Source organism: Ovis aries, chromosome 18, assembly GCF_016772045.2.
Source record: "Ovis aries strain OAR_USU_Benz2616 breed Rambouillet chromosome 18, ARS-UI_Ramb_v3.0, whole genome shotgun sequence".
Classification (NCBI taxonomy): domain Eukaryota; kingdom Metazoa; phylum Chordata; class Mammalia; order Artiodactyla; family Bovidae; genus Ovis; species Ovis aries.
Genome location: NC_056071.1, coordinates 46,990,571 through 47,013,568, shown reverse-complemented (window position 1 = coordinate 47,013,568; position 22,998 = coordinate 46,990,571). Strand labels below are relative to the sequence as shown.

General features: G+C 34.0%; 1 protein-coding gene and 1 pseudogene across 20 annotated transcripts in view; one reads left to right on the top strand and one right to left on the bottom strand.

The window, feature by feature from the left end:
- Positions 1-22,998, bottom strand: part of MIA2 (MIA SH3 domain ER export factor 2) — a 96,545-nt gene that overhangs the window by 6,869 nt on the left and 66,678 nt on the right. For 14 of the 20 annotated variants that reach the window (XM_012098847.5, XM_012098849.5, XM_042235316.2 and 11 more), the window contains 7 exons: positions 22,654-22,755; positions 21,586-21,646; positions 21,013-21,048; positions 17,505-17,572; positions 16,229-16,311; positions 14,512-14,640; positions 11,267-11,425 (listed from right to left, as the gene is read on the bottom strand). In XM_012098847.5, coding sequence (XP_011954237.2) covers positions 11,267-11,425; positions 14,512-14,640; positions 16,229-16,311; positions 17,505-17,572; positions 21,013-21,048; positions 21,586-21,646; positions 22,654-22,755 — 638 coding nt within the window. The remainder of the gene's footprint in view (positions 1-11,266; positions 11,426-14,511; positions 14,641-16,228; positions 16,312-17,504; positions 17,573-21,012; positions 21,049-21,585; positions 21,647-22,653; positions 22,756-22,998) is intronic. The other 6 variants (XM_012098850.5, XM_012098851.5, XM_060401829.1 and 3 more) reach the window with 1 other exon arrangement.
- On the top strand, positions 5,311-5,394 carry LOC114109261 (U4 spliceosomal RNA; annotated as a pseudogene).

Below are 22,998 nucleotides of genomic sequence, written 5' to 3'. Positions count from 1 at the left end.
TAAAAGAAATGGTCACCAGAGCAGAAACAGTATCAGTGAGGTCATCATGTAATCAAGTTTTCAGTAACTTCAACATTTTAGAATTTAGCATCCCTCCAAAACTAAAGGGAAAGATCTCTGACTCAACAGATGAATGGAAGGTTCACAATGCCCAAATTAAGGACATTTGGGCAGACACAAATTTAGGCACAGACTCTGAGCCAAGTGCTTCTACAGTCAGCCTCCTTTGTCATTTATGATGACAAAATGGTAATAATTCATGGGTCCTTGTGTCATCATTCTTGAAAAAATATAAGTAGTCTATCTCATCTCTGTTAGGTGATGGTAGACTTTGATTAAGGATGCTTTTGCCAGTCTTCAAAAATATGGAAGAGAACATGACCAGCATCTGCCCATTTCTTCATCCCCAACCCCTGGTGGCCATTGGTCTACTCTCTTTCTACATGTTCCACATTTTCAGATGCCCACGTATAAGTGAGGTCCTGCAGTATTTGTCTTCCTCTATCTGAATAATTAGGGGTAGAAGTTCTTAAAGACACAGTTATGGTGGGAGGGAAGGAAAGAAGAAGTTTCCTTAAGCAACCAGATTCTGGCAAAAGTTAATAAGTAATAATACTATTAAAAAAATATGGCAGAGGACAAAGGGGATAACTTTTTTTTAGCCTGTTTCACTCTCCCATCCTAATAGATACGGTCTCATACTACCTTCCACGACTCTCCTAGGTGAATATAATGTGAACTGCATACATACTTGTTATATAACTCAGTTCCTTGGGACCTTACAGACACATTTTTCCCACAAAAAGCCAAGGATACCATCTGACATCAACTGGAGTCAATGAAGAAAATTGTATTTAATGAGTTCTCAAGGGTCAAGTGGAGAAAGAAATGGCAACCCACTCTAGTATTCTCGCCTAGAGAATCCCGTGGACAGAGGAGCCTGGTGGGCTGCCGTCTATGGGGTCGCAAAGAGTCAGACACGACTGAAGCAACTTAGCATGCATGCATGCATTGTAGAAGGAAATGGCAACCCTCTCCAGTATTCTTGCCTGGAGAATCCCAGGGACAGAGGAGCCTGGTGGGCTGCAGTCTATGGGGTCGCACAGGGTCAGACACGACTGAAGTGACTTAGCAGCAGCAGCAGCAGCAAGAGTCAAGGGATGTGACTTAGGAAAGAAAGATTCAGAGAGTCATAAAGGCTCATTTCCTCCCTCTTTCAGGGTTGTTGTAACCATCTGAATTAGCCCCATGGGAGAAAAGGCCAATACCAACCACAGGTCTAAACTGAGTTTTCCCTACTTTAAATATGGAATTAACTAAATGGCAGAATTTCCAACTCTTTCTTAAAACCAGGTCTCAAGAGACCATATCATCATTTTGCTTCTAAAATACATCCCCACAATATCAGTAACCTGAGAAATACAAGATTTTGCTGTAAGTATTCTGTTTTACTGACCATATGTTATACATTGCCCTCCTCTAGGAAAATAATCCACTCTTTAAATCTACCAGCTCTTATTATGTGCCAGGCATCAGTGATACAAAGTTGGTTTTAATACAATCTGTGTCCTTATGGTGACGAAACAAAAACAAATCACGTCTTAAATAAAAGGGCATACAAATCATATGAGAGATGGTCTATCTAATTCTGACTGGAGGAGTCAGAAACGGTGCCACAGAGGCGGCAAAGCTTGCCCCGAAAGAAAAATAAGAAACGACGAACAAATAAACAATGACATTCTAGTCAAATTCAAATATACATATACATGTATAGTACATACATAAACACACACATATGCTCAATGTGTTAAGATAAAACTACATGGAAAGCATATGACCGATGAAAGACTAAAATACAAATAATTACATGAAGGGTTCCTTTCTCTTTTGCCTGCTTACCTTTGTTTTCTACCACCCTTCTCAGAGAAGGGATGATTAAAAAGAAAGAATGGGAGAAGGAAAAGAATCAGGGGGAAAAAAAAATAAAAATAAAAAAGGAGAAAGAACCATGGAGAGCACCGTGAAGCAATTTCATAAAATAAAGATTACAATAAAATTCACAATGTCTAGTTTAAACAAAAATGTTATTCATCTCTTTTCATTCCAAAACAAATCTCAGCTTATAACAGTTCCTTCAGCAGCTTTAATAACTGGGGGTCTATCACATAACAAGAACATTAATGTGGTTGAGAAGAGAATTATACAGATGGATAAAGGATTTGCATTTTTTAATTTCAATACTATTCACTGATCAAGTACAATAAGCATCTTTACTCAGAATGTGAAGAAATAATTTAATTTAATGATTAAGGAACTAATGGAAAGTAAAACTTCCAGAAAGTAGCTGATAAAACCATCAATATGGATAGATTATGCTCTGGAATAAAGAGGCCAATGGTACAGAGAAAATGTCTAAGAAACATACTTATGCAAATATGGACATTTAAGATAAAAGTAGTATTTCAAATGGATAAATATACAGTATTAAAACAACTGTCTACCCATGGTGTGGAAAAACTCTTCAACTAAACACTAAAACCAAAATAAAATCCATATTAAAGACTTAAAAAAACAAAATTTTACATTTTTAGAAGAAAACAGTATCTTTTTGATATTGACAGGTTCTAAAAAAAAATTCAGTAAACATAAAAATGGATTAACTTCTCTTAAAAAAATAGAAAACTTTTGGTTTTTTACATATAACAATAACATACATAACAATAAACCAAGAAAATATTTATAAAAGATAGAAGATTAGCATCCAAAGGATACTAAGAATTCCTATTAAGCAAAAGAGAAATGGATCAGGCAATCTACAGAAGTAAATACAAATGACCAATAAACATAAAAAGAGGCTCAAGCTCACTAATAATGAAGGAACTGTAAAAAAATCAATCAAAGAAAAATGAGAAAAAATTTAACTCATATGGCTGGATATACTTTTTAAAAGTTTTACATCAGGTATTGAAGAAACAGCTACTCTCAAAAAACACACATAACCACTCTTGAAGACCAAGGGCAACATCTATTAAAACTGAAACTATGTGTATCTTACTTCCCAGCAATTTCATAACTTGGACTCATCTCTAAAGAACATATGTGCAAAAATCAAGTGTTAACTTCAGCACTGTTAATAATGGTGAAACACTGAAAACACCCTGAATGTTCATCAGAGGAAAATGGATAAGACTGGATAAATATATTGCCGTATATTCATATACTTAAATACAGCAATTTAATAATAAGTTGTTTATTAAAATGGAAAGAAATCAGGAACATGCCGACAAAAACTTGATAAAATAGAAATTTTAAAAAAATCATATTTAGACTATAAATTGACAAACATTAAACTGATGAGTAATTGTCTCTGGGAAAGAAGGTTGACCTTGGGAAAGGAAACAGAAGACTTTCCCTGGTAGCTCAGAGGGTAAACAGTCCACCTGCTGTGAAGGAAACAGAATAGACTTCAGCTCATATAGTGTGCTGATTATATTTGTTTTATTTACCCATTCTCTTTCTCTGACACACAGCTACACATATACACACACACACATATGTATATGTATATGAAACAAATATTAATATGTAAATTCTGGCAGGTGATAGGATTATGCTATTTTTTAACTTCTTGTTTTTTTTTCTTTACCTGTAAAATGGGAATAATAAATTTAAGAGTGTTAGAATGATTAATATAAAGCTCTTAACATATGGCACAAAGTAAGCATCCCAAAGTAGATGTAATGATAAATTAAATTTTTTATAATTACAAACTATATTAAAATATAGTATTGACTTGTATGCTTAGTCACATACAACTCTATGCAACTGCATGGACTGTAGCCCAGGTTCCTCTGTCCATGGGATTTTCAAATGGAATCAGTTGCCATTTCTTCCTCCAGGGAATCTTCCTAACAAAGGGGTCGAACTCATGTCCCTTGAATCTCCTGTATTGGCAGGCAGATTCTTTACCACTAGCGCTACCTGGGAAGCCTATAGTATTGACTGCTGCTGCTGCTAAGTCACTTCAGTCGTGTCCAACTCTGTGTGACCCATAGACGGCAGCCCACCAGGCTCCCCCGTCCCTGGGATTCTCCAGGCAAGAACACTGGAGTGGGTTGCCATTTCCTTCTCCAATGCATGAAAGTGAAAAGTGAAAGGGAAGTCGCTCAGTTGCGTCCGACTCTTAGCTGGTCTCTTTCAAACCTATGATCATAAACTTCAACTGGATACTCAACATTGCCTTGTAATCAGACCACATTTCACTGACATGTAAATTCTTTCACTCTCCTAAATGGCTACTATGTACCTTTTTCTCCCTCCAAATCTCTGACAATCCCCTCCCTTTCTCTCCTATCCCAAGTTAATGATCTTACACATCAAGGAACTTGATGCAACTAAATACCCTCACTTACCCTCACCCAGCCTCTATATCTGTACCCAGTTGCTCCGCCTTCCTTTTACAAAGTTATTCAAACACTATCTAATTTCTTAATTACCCTCTGGATCCCACTCTTTTTGTATACTTTTATACCCTCTCCCATACATCATCAATTTCTCCTCTGATCTTAGATTATTCCCATCAGCAAATAAACATGTTGTAATGTTTTCTATCTTTAAAAACAAAAACATTGCTCCATCCAATTACCACCTCATCTCTCATTTTTATTAAAAGCAAATTTTTTCAAAAATCATTTACATTTGTCCCCATATCTTAATCTTTCCTCAATCTACTCTCTTCAGGAAGACTGCAAAATTAAACATAGATTTTTCAAGTTTATATAACTACATATACCAGTAAGTTAGCAACCAAATGCTAATCATTAGAATTTAAAAAGGATCATTACACAAGAAAGTTGAAGTGCCACAAGAAATATATACTCCCCAAAAAGTGAGAGCCTCAAAATTTGGAAATAACTTTAAAGTAAATCTCATCCTTTAAGAGTAGAAAAGCATCACTATGGATTTTAGTACACTTTTTCAGCTTATGAAAACTCCAAAATCTCAACAGGGAAATCAAAGTGAACCTAACTGAAGACAAACTATAATTCTATCAAATGCATCTTATCTGAAAGGTTTGCAGTGCAGGGCAATGGTCTACACAAACATCTACAGATCACAGCCAGTAATGTAAAAATCTATGCCTGTATTCTCCAAACTATTCTGATAAAGCTCTCCCAATTTAGAACTGTCCTCTTCAAGTTGTTTGTATATGTCTTCTGTTTAGCTCTTTAAAAAAAAGAGAGATAAAAAGCAAGTTTTCAAACATGCAACACTGAAGACCACACTTAATTCATGATAAAACCACCAAGAAGCTTTGCGCAGTGGCAGTATCGTAGCCAATGAGGTTTATCCGAGGCACGATTATTGCTAATTGAAAAAAAAAAAAAAACCACCAAGAAATAGCAGCTAAGTCTCTTTGCGACCCCTTACATAAAATATATTATCTAAATCAGTTAAAGATAAGCACTGGCCAAAGAAAAAATGGAATACATACATACAAACATATTCCCTGCTCTTTGCTAAAGCTCAGAAAAGTACAAGGAGGAAAAATTATATAATTCACTATTAATGCATATCTCTTGAGTAGCACAAGATCTGCTGAGAATTAAGATTCTTATTCTTCTCCGCTACTTCTCTATTCCTGGAAAAAGAAATTGTGAGGCAACATAGAGGAATAAAAGGACCCTGAAGCTGGAGCACTGAAAGATCAAGAGGGGCACTGAGAGATTAAGAATACCAAAGAGTGGAAAAAAAAAAAAATGATAAAAACTGAAACTCTGTTTCATCAAAGTATCTGTGGTTTTATTTTCTTAATTTAAAATTTTACCAAAATATTTACATGAACTTAGACACAATTGCTACCTGTCTTGTTAGATTCATGAATATAACCATGTACATATGATGAAACATTACTGTGATTAATACCTGTACTATAAATTACTTAAAGATGTAATTCTCAAGGATCAGTTAAAAGACTAAAAGCCAAGAATCCTGCAGATTCATACCCTGACAGTCAAAAAGCTATCATTTAAATTTTAGCATTTCTTTTCTTATTTCAATTATGTAACTAGTACCGTAGAAACACACAGTTACTAACTACAGTTTACAAAAAGCATAAGAACATTTTAATAAGCATGTCTCTCAAAATGTATTAATAACTACTAAATGTGGGAGCAGGAGATGCAGAAGATATGGGTTCAATCCCTAGGTTGGGAAAATCCACTGGAATAGCAAATGGCAACCCACTACAGTATTCTCACCTAGAAAATTCCATGGACAGAGGATCCTGGTGGGTTACAGTCCATGGCGTTGCAAATAATCGGACATGACTGAGTGACTCAGCATGCACACATGCGGGAGTCAGATCATATTTTAAGACTTTCTAAAAACTTGTCAAGATTGCTTACTATGCACAGCTTTGTAAATAAGAGCAACTACAAAGAAAACAAGACAATTACTTAGGAAGAACTTAACAGAAAAACCATATATTTCTTTCTTCCAAAAAGTAATTTTAAATTTTTAAAATTATATTACCTAAATATATTTTTAAAAACTAGTTATATAATAAGTGAAAATACATCACAATAGTATTAATATAATCCCTCTGCCTAGATTCTATTCATGACCTCAATTATTTACCTTTCCTTGTATCCTTGTCCTTAAGAGGTAGAATACCTATCCTGCCCAATGATTCCAAATTCTGCCATGTGACTTGCTTTGTTAATCAAATGTCAGCTGTTGTGATTCAGAGAGGCTTCAGAAAGCATTTTGATGTTTTTGCTTTTCTACTCCTGAACTTCAAGGATGAGATCCTCACAGAATAAAGTTGTACTTCTTACAGAATAAAACACTGAGCAAGGTAAGGAACGCTGATGAAATTCGTGGTGCAGTTAAATATTTATTAAGAATTTATAATGGGTTTGTTAATTACAGGACATCTTCTTATTAAAATTTTAACTCTGATTACTTATAATGTGATATTCCTATCTAAATTCATAAGATGAACAAAAATAAACTGAAAATGGTTTCTTAACCTGAATGCTGGCTTACAGGTGTGCTCAAATTTTGAAACAATCATCAGGTTATATGCATAAAAATACTTTCACTTTATATGCACTGTATCCAGATAAGTTTTTTTTTTAAACTGTTGACTTTAAAATAAAGATTCCCAGAGAGCTGCAAAAATAATGCAGAAAGTTCCTGCATACCCTTTACCCAGTTTCCCCAAATGTTTACATTTTTCATAACTATAGTTCAATGTAATAACAGGAAAGGAAAGTGAAAGTGAAGTTGCTCAGTCGTGTCCGACTCTTTGCGACCGCATGGACTGTAGCCTACCAGGCTCCTCTGTCCATGGGATTTTCCAAGCAATAGTACTGGAGTGGATTGTCATTTCCTTCTCCAGGGGATCTTCCCGACCCAGGGATGGAACCCAGGTCTCCCGCATTGTAGACAGACGCTTTACCATCTGAGCCACCACATATTACTAACATCTATAGTTCTTGCCATGGATAGATTTTATCATGAATAGATTTATGAAACCACCACCACATTCAAGATACAGAACTATTCCATTACCAAAAGGATCTCTCTCAGGCTTCCCTTTAATCACATCCACTCTCCTCTCTCTACCATCCCTAACTCACAGCATCCACTAATCTGTTTTCTAGTTCTATAATTTTGTCATTTCAAGGATGTTATATACATGAAATCATATATTATCTGACCTTCTGAGATATTTTTTTCAGTCAACATTATGGCTTTATGTTAGTCACTCAGTTGTGTCTGTCTCTTTGAGACCCCACGGACTGCAGCCCTCCAGGCTCCTCTGTTCGTGGAGCTTCCAGGCAAGAATACTGGAGTGGGTAGCCATTCCCTTCTACAGGGGACTTCCCATGCCAGGGATCCAACCCGGCTCTCCTGTGTTGCAGGCAGATTCTTAACCATCTAAGATCTATTCAAATTGTTGCATGTATCAATAATTCAACCTAGTTTGATTCCACTATAATCAGAGAACACACGATATGATTTCAATTCTTTTAGATTTGTTAAATGTTGTTTCATGACCCAGGATATGATCTATCTTGGGAAATGTTTCCTTGGGGCTTGAAAAGCAGGTCTATTCCGATGACAATTTATCTGATCCAAAGCATTCCTCAGTATATCTCTTTAAGAAGACTTCTTAGTAGTTGCTCTAGGTATTACATAACTTACTGCTGTCAACATTTACCAGTTTGATTAAAAGGTAGCTTGACCTAGAACAGGAAGTCCCTCAATTACGTTTTTAAAATGAAAAAGGTGTGTTCACAATTGGGTTTCGAAAAGAATGCTGTAAATAGTCTTCGGTTTTACTAACCTAGAACAGGAAGTCCCTCAATTAAGTTTTTAAAATGAAAAAGGCGTGTTCACAATTGGATTTCGAAAAGAATGCTGTAAATACTCTTCGGTTTTACTAACATTGTATATTATATTATTTGCTCTATCAACTAGATTGAACATTATCTAGAATATCTCAACATTAACTATTAATACTGAACTAAATGTTCTATTACTCAGATAAACAGATTACACAGATCACTCAGTTCATCTCTCTCACTGTATAAAAGGACTGAGGTCCAAAGAGATAAAACAAATTTCAAAAATCACATAAAAAGATTAAAGAGTGAAGATCAGTAATCAAATTTCTTAATTTCCAATCCAAATACTTTTTCACCTGCAGAATTCTGGACAGAGGCTACAGTCCATGGGGTTGGTTAGCTGCTCAATCGTGTCTAACTCTTTGTGATCCTGTGGACTGTAGCCTGCCAGGCCCCTTGGACCACGGGATTTCCCAAGCAAGAATGCTGGAGTGGGTTGCCACTTCCTTCTCCAGGGGATCTTCCCGACCCAGAGATCAAATCCATGTATCCTGTATTGGCAGGCAGATTCTTTACTGCTAAGCCACCAGGAAAGCCCCAAATGTACCAGATGGGCTTAACAGCAGAATGGAAGTAACACTGGAAAGAGTCAGTAAACTTAAAGATAGATCAACAGAAAGTATTCAACCAAAAAAGTTCCAGCCTCAGCTCCTCACCTGGCTAACTGTTCTAACCTAAGACTGTCAGGGAAAATCCCTCTTCTGGGACTCAGTTCCCTTCTCTCCAGTAAGGGCACTGGATAAATTAGTGGTTTTTAAATTGAGCTATTCCTCAGAACCTCCTAGAGAGGTTTTTTTGGGAAATACAGATCTTACCTCCAGAGATCATGTTTAGAAGGTGTAATGACATCATCATAAATCAACTATACTTCGATGAAATTTACAGAAAAACAAGGGCAGGGGAATGTGGTGAAACCCAGGTATTTGCATTGTTTTAAGTCCCCTCGATTATTTCTGATGATAAGCCAAGTTTGAGCATCACCACACTAGATAATGCTTGGGGGAAGAGGCAGAGCATGTGACAGGGACTCTTGGTACTGACAGCTTGTAAATTCTCAAAAGGAACATCCTTTACAAAAATATGAGATTTCCCTGGTGGTTCAGTGGTTAAGAATCCACCTTGCAATGCAGCGGACATGAGTTTGATCCTTGATCAGGGAACTAAGATCCCACATGCCTTGGAGCAACTGAGCCCATGCACCACAACTAGAGAGTCCGTGAGCCACAAAGAAAGATCCCGCTAAGACCTAATGCTCCCAAACAAAACAGTTTAAATATACATACATATGTGTGTGTATATATATATATATATATGAAAGTGAAGTCACTCAGTCGTGTCTGACTTTTGCAACCCCGTGGACTGCAGCCCACCAGGTTCCTCCATCCATGGGATTCTCCAGGCAATAATACTGGAGTGGGCTGCCATTTCCTTCTCCAGGGCATCTTCCTGACCCAGGGACTGAACCCAGGTCTCCCACATTGCAGGCAGAGGCCTTAACCTCTGAGCCACCAGGGAAGCCCATACACACACACACACACACACACACACAGAAATACAATATACACCAAGGGAAGCCCATACACACACACACACACACACACACACACACACACACAGAAATACAATATACACCAAAAGCTTGAAATCAAACTCCTTAAGAAAGGGGCTGTAAATTATTCATCTTTATTTTTATCACATCTAAAGTTTAAAATGAATGCTACTCAAGAAAAAAATCCTTGAAAGGAGGATTTCTATGCCACCTATTAACAGATTCTTTAGTTTGAAAGTCACAGCATATATATTTCTAAATATAAAAACAGTAAGAAAACTATTCAGCTTTCTTAGAATTATTTGGGTATTCATTCATTCAACAAATATTTACTGGGCAAATACTACAGGCTCAGCATTGTTCTAGGTTCTGGAGATATAGCAGTGAACTAAAGTGACACAAATCTCTGTTTTCTTGAAGCTGATACTCTAATGATATCAAACAAAAGAAAGTAACCTCAAACCAAAGAAATTACCACTTCATACCACACACACACACTAACAAAGCAAAGGCTAATTGGAATTAAATGTTTTTTTAACCATAATATTCTTCCTTCTCCAACTCCTCAAGAAGCAATCTGAACTAGTATATTTTTTTAAATGTAACTAATTTATGCAAAGTAGGCATAGCTTGCTCTACATAACAGTGCCTGTCCCTGAAACACTGTGCATAAATAAAAGTTTAGCAAACTGAATAATTTTAATAACGTTCCTTGGGCAAATAGAGGCTATAAGGGAATAACAGTTATTGCCTTACTTCAGAATATTCTACTGTGAGTCTTCCGGTAAATATATTTATCTTGACAATTAATCTAAGATATATTGTTCAAGGGTAAAAAGACAATTATAAGGAGGTGAATAGTATAACTGCACAGAAGTAATGAAGGAATGGGTATACCTATGTTTATGAAAACGTATCAAAAAAGAACTCCCTAAAAGATATAAAACTACATTCTGGGAGGGGCATGCCTAAGATGACAAGGGGGATTTTTTTCACTTTCCTAATTATACATTTCTCCATTGTTTGAATTTTCTAACATAAATATAAACATGTATTACTTCTATGAGCACCAAAAACTAAAGACATTGCATGGTGGGGGTGGAGGGAGGACAGTTTTCTATAATGTGAATAATTATGCCTAATTATTCTCTTTGGAAATTTGTGTTACTACTGTTTTCTAATATGTATCATGGTTCTTCTTAAGACAGGGCACACATGTACTTCTCTATTCTTTCATTCCTGTATGTTGCACATACTGGCTGCCTTTCAAATATACACACTAACTATACTCATTCCATACCTGATGGAGGAATCATCATCCTACGATCTTGTTCCCAGGGTGGTGAAAGGGAACCAGTGTCAGACGATGCTCTGTGAGGATCAGTTAACCTATCAGAATTTGATTCTCCTCTTTCATTGGTAATTGGATGGTCCAGAGGATTCCCTGGGCCTCTTGAGCCTAATTAAAGAAGAAAGATACAACTGTTTTATCTAAAAAAGTATTATAAGATCTCTCATCAAATAAAATCCAGGCCTTTTTTGAAAGGCAAAACAATCAGATTCCAACCAAGTTTTCCTAAGACACATTAGACTATAATTCTATCCTACAAAAGCCATTTCTAAAACAAAAGGAAATATTTTGTCATATACATAAATACTTGCCTATAAAACTCATTCTTAAATGTTATTACTATCATTATATACATATAAAGTCAGTGGTTAAATTGGAAATTATAAATACTAAGTCTGAAAAATAAGAGTAGAAAGTAAATAGCAAAGTAAAAGATTTCTATATCAGATGTAATAATTATAAGTTTTTTGTTAATTAAACTAATATGCTAATAGTCAAAGGGTATGAAGGCTTTAAAAGAGTCATCTTAGAGGCGATATACCTATTTTAATAATTCTGCAACTACTCAAAGTATCTTTTAGAAATGTATTCATATTAACTTAAGAGCCACTCAAGAAACTGCATCTTACTATTGTAGTAAGTAGAGACATGACTCTTCATGACTTCTACCTCAGAAATGATTTTAACCAGTCTGATTACAAAATTTATATATGCCAAATAAATTTGGCTTTAAGTGGCTTCTGCTGCTAAGTCACTTCAGTCGTGTCCGACTCTGCGCGACCCCATAGACAACAACCCACCAGGCTCTGCCAACCCTGGAATTCTCCAAGCAAAAACACTGGAGTGGGTTGCCATTTCCTGGCTTCTAGCAGTTTTTAAATATCAAGTTCACCTCCAAAGAGAGCTCACAACTCTGAAAGCAAGTCTAAAATAAAGAGTTTCAAAAGCAGCAGCACTGTTGAAATAAACATTCTGAACAAGATAACACTCATTTGGATAAGAAAATCTGACATGCTGACATTTATAAAGAAAGAGAATCATTCCAAAGTTCCCTTCCTATGACCACAGAATGAATGGCACCTCAACTAATAACCCATACTCAATTAAAGTGAAAAACACAAATATAAAAAGTTTTAATATTAAATAACAAAATTAATTAATATTTCATCTGCCATTGAAGGGGGAATGAGGTCTCCTCAAAATTATATTGCCCAGAAAACAAAAGCTTATTTAACTTTTCAAAGAACAACTTTAAAAAACAATTATTTTAATAGAAATCATTCTAAAATGCTCCCCACATTTCAGTACTTCCTTTAAGAAATAAAAGTAATATGATAAGTAATATGGTAACTTGTACCAATCAGTATAAGCATTCTTTTTTTTTTTTAATTTTAGTAATTTTTAAAATTGTTCTATCTACTCTTGTTGTCAGGAAGCCAACTGACTTTCATGTCAGAAGGTCAACTTTTCCTTATTCCTTCTAGTTTGTTCATCCTTCTAGTCAGTTCATCAGAAGGGAAAAAAAAAGGCTGGGAAAGCAGAAAATTAAATCAGTGAAAAATGTGCAAGAGTCAGTTAGGCTGAGGTTGTCTAGAGTGAAAAATGGATCTTTAAAGGAGACATTTAAAGACTTTCTCCTGATTGCTTACTTCCAGAGGAAAAAAGTACAGGCCAAGTGACTATTAGGTGAAAAACTGCCAACACGAACATGCTAAAGGTCAAGGTTTTTCATTCAGTCCACAAGTTACATACAATTTACTCTAAAAAGAAATTATTTTCCTTACACTCAACCTTACTCAAACATGTATCTCATCCAAACTTTCAAAAAAAAAAAAAAAAACAAGATAAGAGGAAGGAAAAGAAAGATCATTCTTTTGTGGGTCATAGAAACTTTCAGTTCAAAGCAACTCTTTTAAGACCTGCTGATAACTTACCTAAAACTTCTGTAGCTTTTCTAACAAACAATAAAACATCCTTGCAAATGATCTAATCACACTGTATCTTGAAAGTTATTTAAAAAGAAAGGAAAGTAATTTAAATAGGAGAGGCGAAATCAAAGGTAAATTTTACTGTTATTTCAAATTTTCAATTAACTACAAGCAATCCTTGACTTATGTCATTCAACTTCTAGTGATTCACATTGGCAATTGAGCTAGTTTATACCCTTACTTTTAGGGCACTGTTTTTCAGACTGTTGGCTGCAACCCATTGTGGTGTATGAAGTTAATCTTAACTAGTATTCTTTCTTAATGAAATGGAATAGAACTGAATAGAAGTTATCAGAAAGCATTATAGATAGTAAGGGTAGTACTATTTCATGTGACTGGCTTCAATAACACTTATGTTCATGTGTAATATGACATGATATAAACACAAATTCAGGGCTAAAAACCTAAAGCTCTTGATTTTGGAATAAATACGTTTGAATTTTGCCACAACGCAAGGAAAAGTTTTAAAGTAACTTGACAAACAAAATATAGTTGAGAGATCAAAAGAGGAAAACTCCAGATCAAAAGAAGTATACAGGTAACATCAGTGCTGATGCGGTAACTGCAGAAAGATCAATAGCTCATGCTTGGGCTTGAATGGCCCTGGAAATTCTCAAAAACACATAAGTGGGTAACAAAGCACACAATCTTGGGTCAGTTTTTCAAAGTATTAGCAAATGATTTAGGACTCCTTTAAGGTTCCCAACAAAACTATGCCTACAAGAGAGCACTTCTGAATTTCTTATTTCTTAAAAAAAAAAAATAGCTCTTTCACTTTTTGATTTTCTACAATAAAAAGATCATGATAATGAAGTAAAAAATGATTTTTTTAAAATTCTGTATTCCAATAATGCTTAATTAAAATACAATTTTATGCTAGGTTACACTGTTACTGTATTTCATGTATACTTTTATAAAGTTATATATTACGTAGCAAAGGATACAGTTTTTAAAAAGATTTTAAAAGATGATATATCAACTCCCTGACCAAAATGTAATCCATTAGAAATAGGCTTCTAAGGGAAAAATATATTCAAATTAGATGTCACAGAATTCCTTTTCCAAACAAAAATTAACCCAAAGTAAGTGCAAGGAATGCCTGTATTTTTCAAAGGTTTACTTTAAAGATCATTTTAAAGATAAGTTGAGATGAAAATATAAAGTAAGGAAGAAATCTAGAGTAATAAAGATGTTTAAACAATATACCTCTTCCTCCTCCCCCTGGAAGCAAAGGTGAGAGTCTGAGTGGACCCTCCAACAAAGTTGGAGGGGAGAGAAAAGCTCTCATTTCAGGTGAAGGTCGACCCAATGGTGAGGGACCATATGGGGAATGCTCTGGAATAATTAAAACAGCATATTTAAATTCATAGTTTCAATTACCTACACTATAGATTAGAATCCTATCTCAGCAGTTACCATCGGGTCATTCTATTGCCAATTTAAATTTAATCTCTGTCCTAAATACTGAACGTGCCTTGGGTTGAGCTAATATGGGATAGAGCTATATATAGAACCATGTGTTTAAGTCTATCTACCAAACAGACACTTCAGTCAATAAAAACATCAAATACACTATTAAGCAAAGGACACCATATTTTAGAGTTATAAGAGGATTTGAGGGGCATGAAGTTTGTTTGGTTTGGTTTGGTTTTGAATGGCAGTATGCTTCCAGATATTTCAGCTGGTGAGGGTTGTACCAATAGACGAGCTCTGTTTAAATCAGGGCCAGATAGGGCCTGTAATGGACTATGAATTACCTGAGTAAAGTTCAGATTTTCAAAAGCTGAAAAAAAAAACCCACAAAATACTCTGAAGGATCAGAAATGATTTCTGATTTATCACCAGTGAAAACTCAGTTTTACACATCAAATAAATCACTTTATCTATAAACCATATGACCAAAAGTCTGATCATTTTACAAACTTCACCATTCTCAAATAATGGTTATACTTCCAAAGATCAAAAATCAACATTATCAAAAAACAAACAAACTTTAATGCCACCCAAAATAATACTTTTCAAAACATGCTAAATTTTATTATGTAGCTTATATAATATTCAAATGTAGTTATAACAAAAGATCAAAGCATTATTTACCCTGAGACATTTTTGCATTTGATTCAGATAAAAATTCTTTCTGTATAACTCCCTCAACTCCAGATGTTGTTCCTATTTGAAATTCATAACAATCTGCTATTTCGTAACATAGAAATACTTAATGAAACTGGACTGTCAAAGTGATTTTTATAACATTTCAACAGTTATTCAAAGAGCAGTCTACCTACAGAAGATAGGTTTGTTTTTACTACCCTAGAAGCTTAATTCCAATTCAACCAAAATTATTTTGAAAAATGTAATAAACTATTTGGAATAGTATGAGATCATAAAGATGCTAATCACTAATGAATGGACAGAAATATTAAATACATCTTCCAAATAACTGGTTCTTCTGGGGGTAATTAAAGCAATCAAAACTCAGATTAATAAAGTTTTCCCACCTTTTCAATGAAGTTTTACATTATTTCAAACCAGCTGTTTTCCTATTTTGAAAATTCAAGCAAATTCCAAAGAATGGTTAATATATAAACAGTCACAATGCTATTCCATTTAAACAATCTTTACCCATTCACTCTCTAAAAAAACAATGAGCACCTTACTATGTACCAAGCACTTTGCTTCCCAAGGAGCTCAAGGTACTACACATACATCATCCTACAAAATGCCACTGAGAAAGCCATTATTCACAGTATTGCTAGAGAACAAAACTCAGAAACTTGGGAGACCACAAGAGAACTCAGATTCGAACCCTAACTCCAAAATCTAAAACATTCATAAGGAGTAGTGTTAATTCACACTAATATAAATGGTATGTACAAAATATAAGTATTTTTTTAATGAGGAGTTAAAAAAAAAAAAAAACTACCTCTGCCAAATGCTGTATTTGGAACATCAAGTGCATAAGGATCTTTTTCTAAAAGTTCAATTTTAAATTCTGTGTCAGTTAATCTGCAAATAAAGAACAAACATCGCTAAGTTACTTATCTAAGAGAAGCACTCACATTTCAAGAAAAATGCCACTATTATAAACTACTTTTTATTATCTCAATATCTACATAAAAGAAGCAGTTCCCTTAAAATTATTCTGATCGAAATACCTTTATATATCCCCCACTATTTATTTTAGGGTAACAGGTTCCTTTTGCCTCATGATAGTGATGTTTTGTTGAGGTTTGGAATTGTTTTGTTCTCTTTCAAAACTAGGCTACAAAGAATACCGTATCACAGAATCCAACTTTTAGAAAGATGAAGGGCCCTCCAAGGTCAGTGAGTTCAAACCTATTATTTTACAACTAAGGAAAGTGAAGTTAGGAGTTCAAATGATTTATGCAAAATTAAAGTACCAGAGTTAAAACTCAAGGCTCCCAGCTCTGAGTCATATAAGCTTTCCATTGTAGTGTTACCCGTACAATTTCAATCATAACATAAAATTGGAATCTGATTAATTCATCCTACTATTTTATTCCTTTCCAAACCTTTTATCTGAAAAATAGGACATTTTAAAAGAATCTTATTTCTAGCTCTATACCATTAGATCTGAAATAAAACATTTAATCATATGGCTTTAATTTTTGAGTAGAAAAGATAAGAGACTAAAACTAATACTGGATAATGCTGATAGTACATTCTGTCAAGAAATTATGGGAAGACTTTTACAGTCTTCATTGAAAACCATTTACTCTTCCCTTCAATCGAACACTGTACTCTTTTATCCTCTCTTTCACTTTGTTATTGTAAAGCAATGCCATCCAATATAATAAAATCATGGAAAAAGAAAAATAAACATTCTATCCATTTATTCATTAAAGATGTTAATACTCTGCAAATTACCATGTCAAAGGGATGTATCCTTTCTATCTCCATCTCTTATGATCTCCTTCTACCCACCCCGGTTTAAACAGAAATTTTTTAAGTTATACTTTTTACAAAAAAAATCTATGAAAAGTTTCTTTCTGTTACAGTAACCTCTAAGACAAGTGTTTCAAACAAAAAATCTAGTAAACTCTAATAGAACTAAGGTGTACTTTATTACTAGATATGTTCACTGAAAGTCTGTTTATCCTTATACTACTTAATAAAATAACAACTAAGAATAAAAGTCATAAGCAAAGTTTTTAAAGTATTCCTACTAAGATACTTACTTTTGTCTGTTGTGAGCATTTTCTTTCCTTAAATCACTGAGGTTTCTTTCAGCAGTCCGAGCGGCCAACTTAAGGAAAATAATATAAGCATACATAAATATCTCAATAATTGCATACAAATATACAAAAATTGCATACAATCACTTAAGTATGCAAGTATGCATTTCAGTAAACTCAATGTAAAAAAAATTTAATTTAGAAAATTATATCAAAAAGGAATGAGTTTCATACAACCAGATGAGCCTAAGGCTGGAGTTTAATCATGTACTTGCCAAGAAATGCTTTCAGCTAGATGTGAAGTCAAGGATTAGAATTACTTGGTGTTGTAAATATCCAAATAACATGACAAGAGCAATGGAAGAGGACCCAAGCTTAGGAATGGAGACTCAGAATTATTATACGTGGCAACACTGGCAGTGGGACAAAGTAACTGTCTCTGAAAAGAAATCACTGTAATTCTGTGAAACCCTAAAGGTCTAAAAATGCTGGTAAAGGCCATTTTTTTTAATGGCTGAATATCATCAAAGCATGCTGCATGTTTATTAAGTACACAGCACTGTAGAGATATATTCCTTAGTCTTTTACATTTACTTAGAGATACTTTCCTTTAATAAAAATCAGTACCGATACATATGTTACAAGAAAAAAAGCTTATACCAAGAATATGCAATAAACCCAAATAGCTGTGGGTAAAATTAAGCTTGCATAGAATACTACATGTTTCCCTGTTATTCTGTGGACTCTCCAGAGTAGAAGCAGCGGAGTGTGGAAGATCACACCTGCCAGATTAATGCAGTTCACTATCCCATGGATGGAGGAGCCTGGTAGGCTGCAGTCCATGGGGTCACTGAGGGTCGGACATGACTGAGCGACTTCACTTTCACTTTTATGCATTGGAGAAGGAAATGGCAACCCACTCCAGTGTTCTTGCCTGGAGAATCTCAGGGACGGGGAAGCCTGGTGGGCTGCCGTCTATGGGGTCGCACAGAGTCGGATATGACTAAAGAGTGACTTAGCAGCAGCAGAGCAAATGTGAGTCACCAAAAGGTAGGTAAATTAACTCAGTCTATAATTTTGAACTGTACCTGAGTATTGACTTTAACTGGGTAAATATTCACCAAAAATATAGCTTAACCACATGTTAGCACTCAATGTCAAAAAGATTCCAGGTGTAAATCTTTTTCCGAATTATATAATCAATTTTGTACTAACAAAAAAGAACACCACTGTAACAATTTTTGTTAACAAAATACCAATTCATTTAACTTTTAATGATGCAGAACTAAAATCATTTCTAAATGTTTGCTAATGTGTAACATATTTACTCTTAAACATATGGCACAAAAATGTGTAGTTAAGCCAAAAGTAAGTTCTACTCTGTTTATAGTATAGTATATATTAAAGATATACCTACAACAAAGAAATATAAAAATAGACTGATGACAGTGATTCACACTTGAAAAATTTAAACCCAGAAGTTAGCAAAACTGTAATTTTAGTAACTAACCAACCATACTGTATTCTAAAACATTTATATTCAGATATTGAACACTTACAATATGCAAAAAAGATTCTGTTAGGTACAGGTGTTAAGAAGGAAAGCAAAACAGTCCCTCTAAGCTTAAATCTGTGGTAAGAACAAATACAAATAACCACAGTACTTGCCACAGAATAAAAAAAAAAAAAAAAAAAAGTACTATGACAATTTAAAGGAAGAGTAAATCTAACAGGATGGAGCAAAGAAATGCTCAACAGAGAAAGTAACACCTAAAATTAAGAAATTATTTATTACAGTAAAACAGTGGACGCAAACTAAGAGTCTATAAAATGAAGAACTTCATAGAAAATATAAAACTTCATAAAAATATCTATGATATATTAAGATATGTTATAAAACATTAATATGTGATCTTGTTTTTTTAAACATATATATGTGCTTTATGTCTCAATATATCTATAAAAGCATGGAATAAATTAAAGTACTACTGCTAATTACTTCTTTGTACTTTTCTACCTAGTATAAACTTTTGTTCACTGAGTATATATTATTTTTATAAAATATCTGTTTAGTTTGAGACATGAAGGGCATATTGTTTGCATGTTTTAATTTAAGGTCAATGTCATTATTTACTAAACAAGAATCTCAATGTATTGAAAAGAAAAAGTATAAGACTTGGAATCTAAAAAAAAACCTATAAGACTTAGAATCTAAAAGGTCAATGTTTCAATCTCCAATCTTAACTCTCTAATCACATGACCGAGGGCTGTTTCCTTATCAGGAAGACCTGAATTACATTTATTGTATGGACTGAGTAATATATGTAAAATGCCTTAGAGTACAGTACCTAGAATATATGCAATACTAATTAATAAACATCAGTTCCTCTCCATCTTTAAAAAATAATTTGCATCTGAGCATTTAGAAAGGGGTGAAGAAGACTAAATTCATTTCCAAGACCAGCGTATTATTTCAATAACAAATCTTCACTTGAACCCTCATTTCAGAAGCATATAAAAGCTCAAAATTGGGAAGGATCCTGATATTCAACTTATCTAATTTCTTACTCTAAGCTGAAATCTCCATTCCAAGAAATATCCATGCCTAAAAATAAAAATATCTTCCAAGCTTCAGTACAACAGTGATAATTTAACAGTTAACATTTACTGAATGCCTACTATACGTCAGGTACTTGACTATCAGAATCATCTTATTTAATGTCATCACAATAACTCTGAAATAGATACTAATAATATCTGTCTTTAGGTAAGGAACAGGTGGTAGGTGATAGAACCAGGATATCAACCAAAACAAGCTGACTCCGGACCCCATATTCACCTACTGTGCAAATCGCTTCCCCTTGAAGACTTTGAGGGGCAAGTCTTTCAAAGGCCAGCTGTTAACAACAGTTCTTCATGTTAGAGAGACCACCCTGATCATTACTCAAAATCTATATAGTTATCACTTCCTCATACAGTTCCTCCACAGCAATGACATGTCATTTCTCATGATGGTCTTTTTCTTACTGTGTAACAAGTAATTAAAAATCAGAAAATCAGATACCCAAATTATATTAATATAATTTTTAGAACTAGGATGGGCTTTAGATTATTACTTCAGCTAGTCCCATTGTTTTACAGATGAGTAAACAAGCCTAGAGAATTTTAAAAATTTGTCCACAAGTAATTAGCTGGCAATACACTGCCTGAAAGAAGTCCATGAACATTGCCTCACCTCCCCCAGAGTATAAGCCCCAAAGAGTAAAGCTCCTTGCAAAGAAGTAATATGCTAAAAGCAGAGAAGGAAAAATCAGATTTTGTGAATAACTGTGTCATAACAAAGTATTTAGTTCATAAGGGATGTAATTCCACTACTGGTGAAATTAAAAGAAACTGATTTTTTTAAATACTACCTTTTTTTCTCAGTTATAAAAGTGTACCCTTACACTGCGCATCTAAATTAGGAAAAAAAACAATTTGACAAAAAAGCCTAAGAAAATTTAATACTTACCCAATTATCATGTGCTTTTTTCTCGTGAGAAATAACCTGAAAAAGAAAAGTCATTAAAATACTACTAATAACTATTTTTTTCTGTAAAAAACATTCACACCTACCACTATGATTTAATGTAAAACTCACAAACTCAGAAATAACTCAATCATCTCTAAAATGTCAGCAAGTATTATTTTAAAGCAAATTTTCATATACATATGATCTACTCTATTATAGTTCTAAAAGAAAAACAATGTAAAGACAACTGAAATTTTTGTCTGGTACATTTCTGTTTTACACAATAATCAATTACAATAGGAGGTACCAATTAAGAGACAACTAGCCAGACTGGTTATATATATATAGGACCCTAATGCTGCCATATGTTTATTTCTTTATGCAACTCAAATTCCCAAATCAGCAGTAGTTCACATAGCAACTTTAAACAATGTCTCTTGGCCCAGAATCTTTGCTCCCTAGAAATGTTCCGCCACACGTGCAAAACCTCAAGAGACTAACTACATTCCTGCATCAAAACAGGTATGAATTCAAACAAATCACCACCATTTTAAGTTATACACACACACGTACCTGTCCTTTATAAGAATGAACAGTTCTCTCCAACTCTTCCTCTAGATCTTTGGCTCGCTTTCTATAAAGAATAAGCAATTATTCTACTTAACATAAACTAAGAAATGACAAAACACACTATGTCTACTGAAAATATTAATTAATTTAATACCTAGACTGCTTTGTTTCATGGAACGCTAGAACTCCACATGTTCATCACCTTTGGTGGTGCTGATTTAGTTGCAAGGTTCTAAAGCATATTTTTTTCCTGATATAATTTAAACATTAGGTAAGCTTTAGGAATACTACTACTTGAGTTTACCTAAGATTTAGATGGAATACTGGCTCATTTTCATTTTTAAGAAGCATACTGGGAGATGTATTCAGATGTCTATAGTCTTAATAGAACTCTAGGAAATTAAAGATCTGTGAGAAAGAAAATGCTATTACCTTTATAAGACTAAAAAGACTTAAAGTTCATAAAACTATAAAAAGACCTTATAAGACTAAAAACTTCTTTTGGATAAAATTCAAGCTTGCTCTTCCTAATGCAAAATGAAGTATCACAACTATTTGGAGTACTGCTGAATCTTATCACTTATTTTCTCTAGGTTTTTATTATTTCTATTATTTTAGGATCGACTATTTCAGTAAGGATTGAGCTAAGGTAAAAACTAGATTTATGGTCTTATAAACACTTCTTCATAACTTTAATTAAGGCTTATTCTTCTTTTTGCAGCATACTTCTCAAATTGATTAATATTATATACATTCTTCCCCATGTGAACCAAAGAGGAAAGACCTTAAAATTAGTCACATTCATAAAGTTCTTAACTTTAACATAATATAGGATTGCCCATATTCAAATCCAACTAATCTAAGAGATTTTGAATTACATAGAGTAAAAGAAAAACTTTTTTTTTCCTTTTTATATTTTCTGTATAATCACATAAGAGCAAGACATCTAAAGGAAAAATAATTAAATTAAGGGCATTTTTTTTTAATTGCTCTATTATTTTTTTCTGCTTTTGGGCTTTTGTATGGATGCCCTTCCTACCTCAAAAAGAAAGGGGTGAAATATATTCATACCTATAGGTCTCCAGCTCTTCAGCTGCATGGTTGATCTTTTCATCAGCTTTGGAAAGTTTCTCCTCTTTCTCTAATCGGTAATTTTCCTCCATTGTCAATTTCCTTAAAACAAAAAGTGTTTTATTTCTGTTATTGTATGTCATAAAATAATCAAAGGTATATTTTTAATTATATCACAACTGGTGATTTATTCTACTGCTTCCCATAAAGCAACCTGCAAATATCAATAAAGACATCACATGTAAGAAAAAAACAAATGTACCTGAGTGTGGAATTTAATATTATAGACTCAAATTGTAAAGCACCTTATCCAATACAGTACTACTAATACAGAAGCTTTAAGAG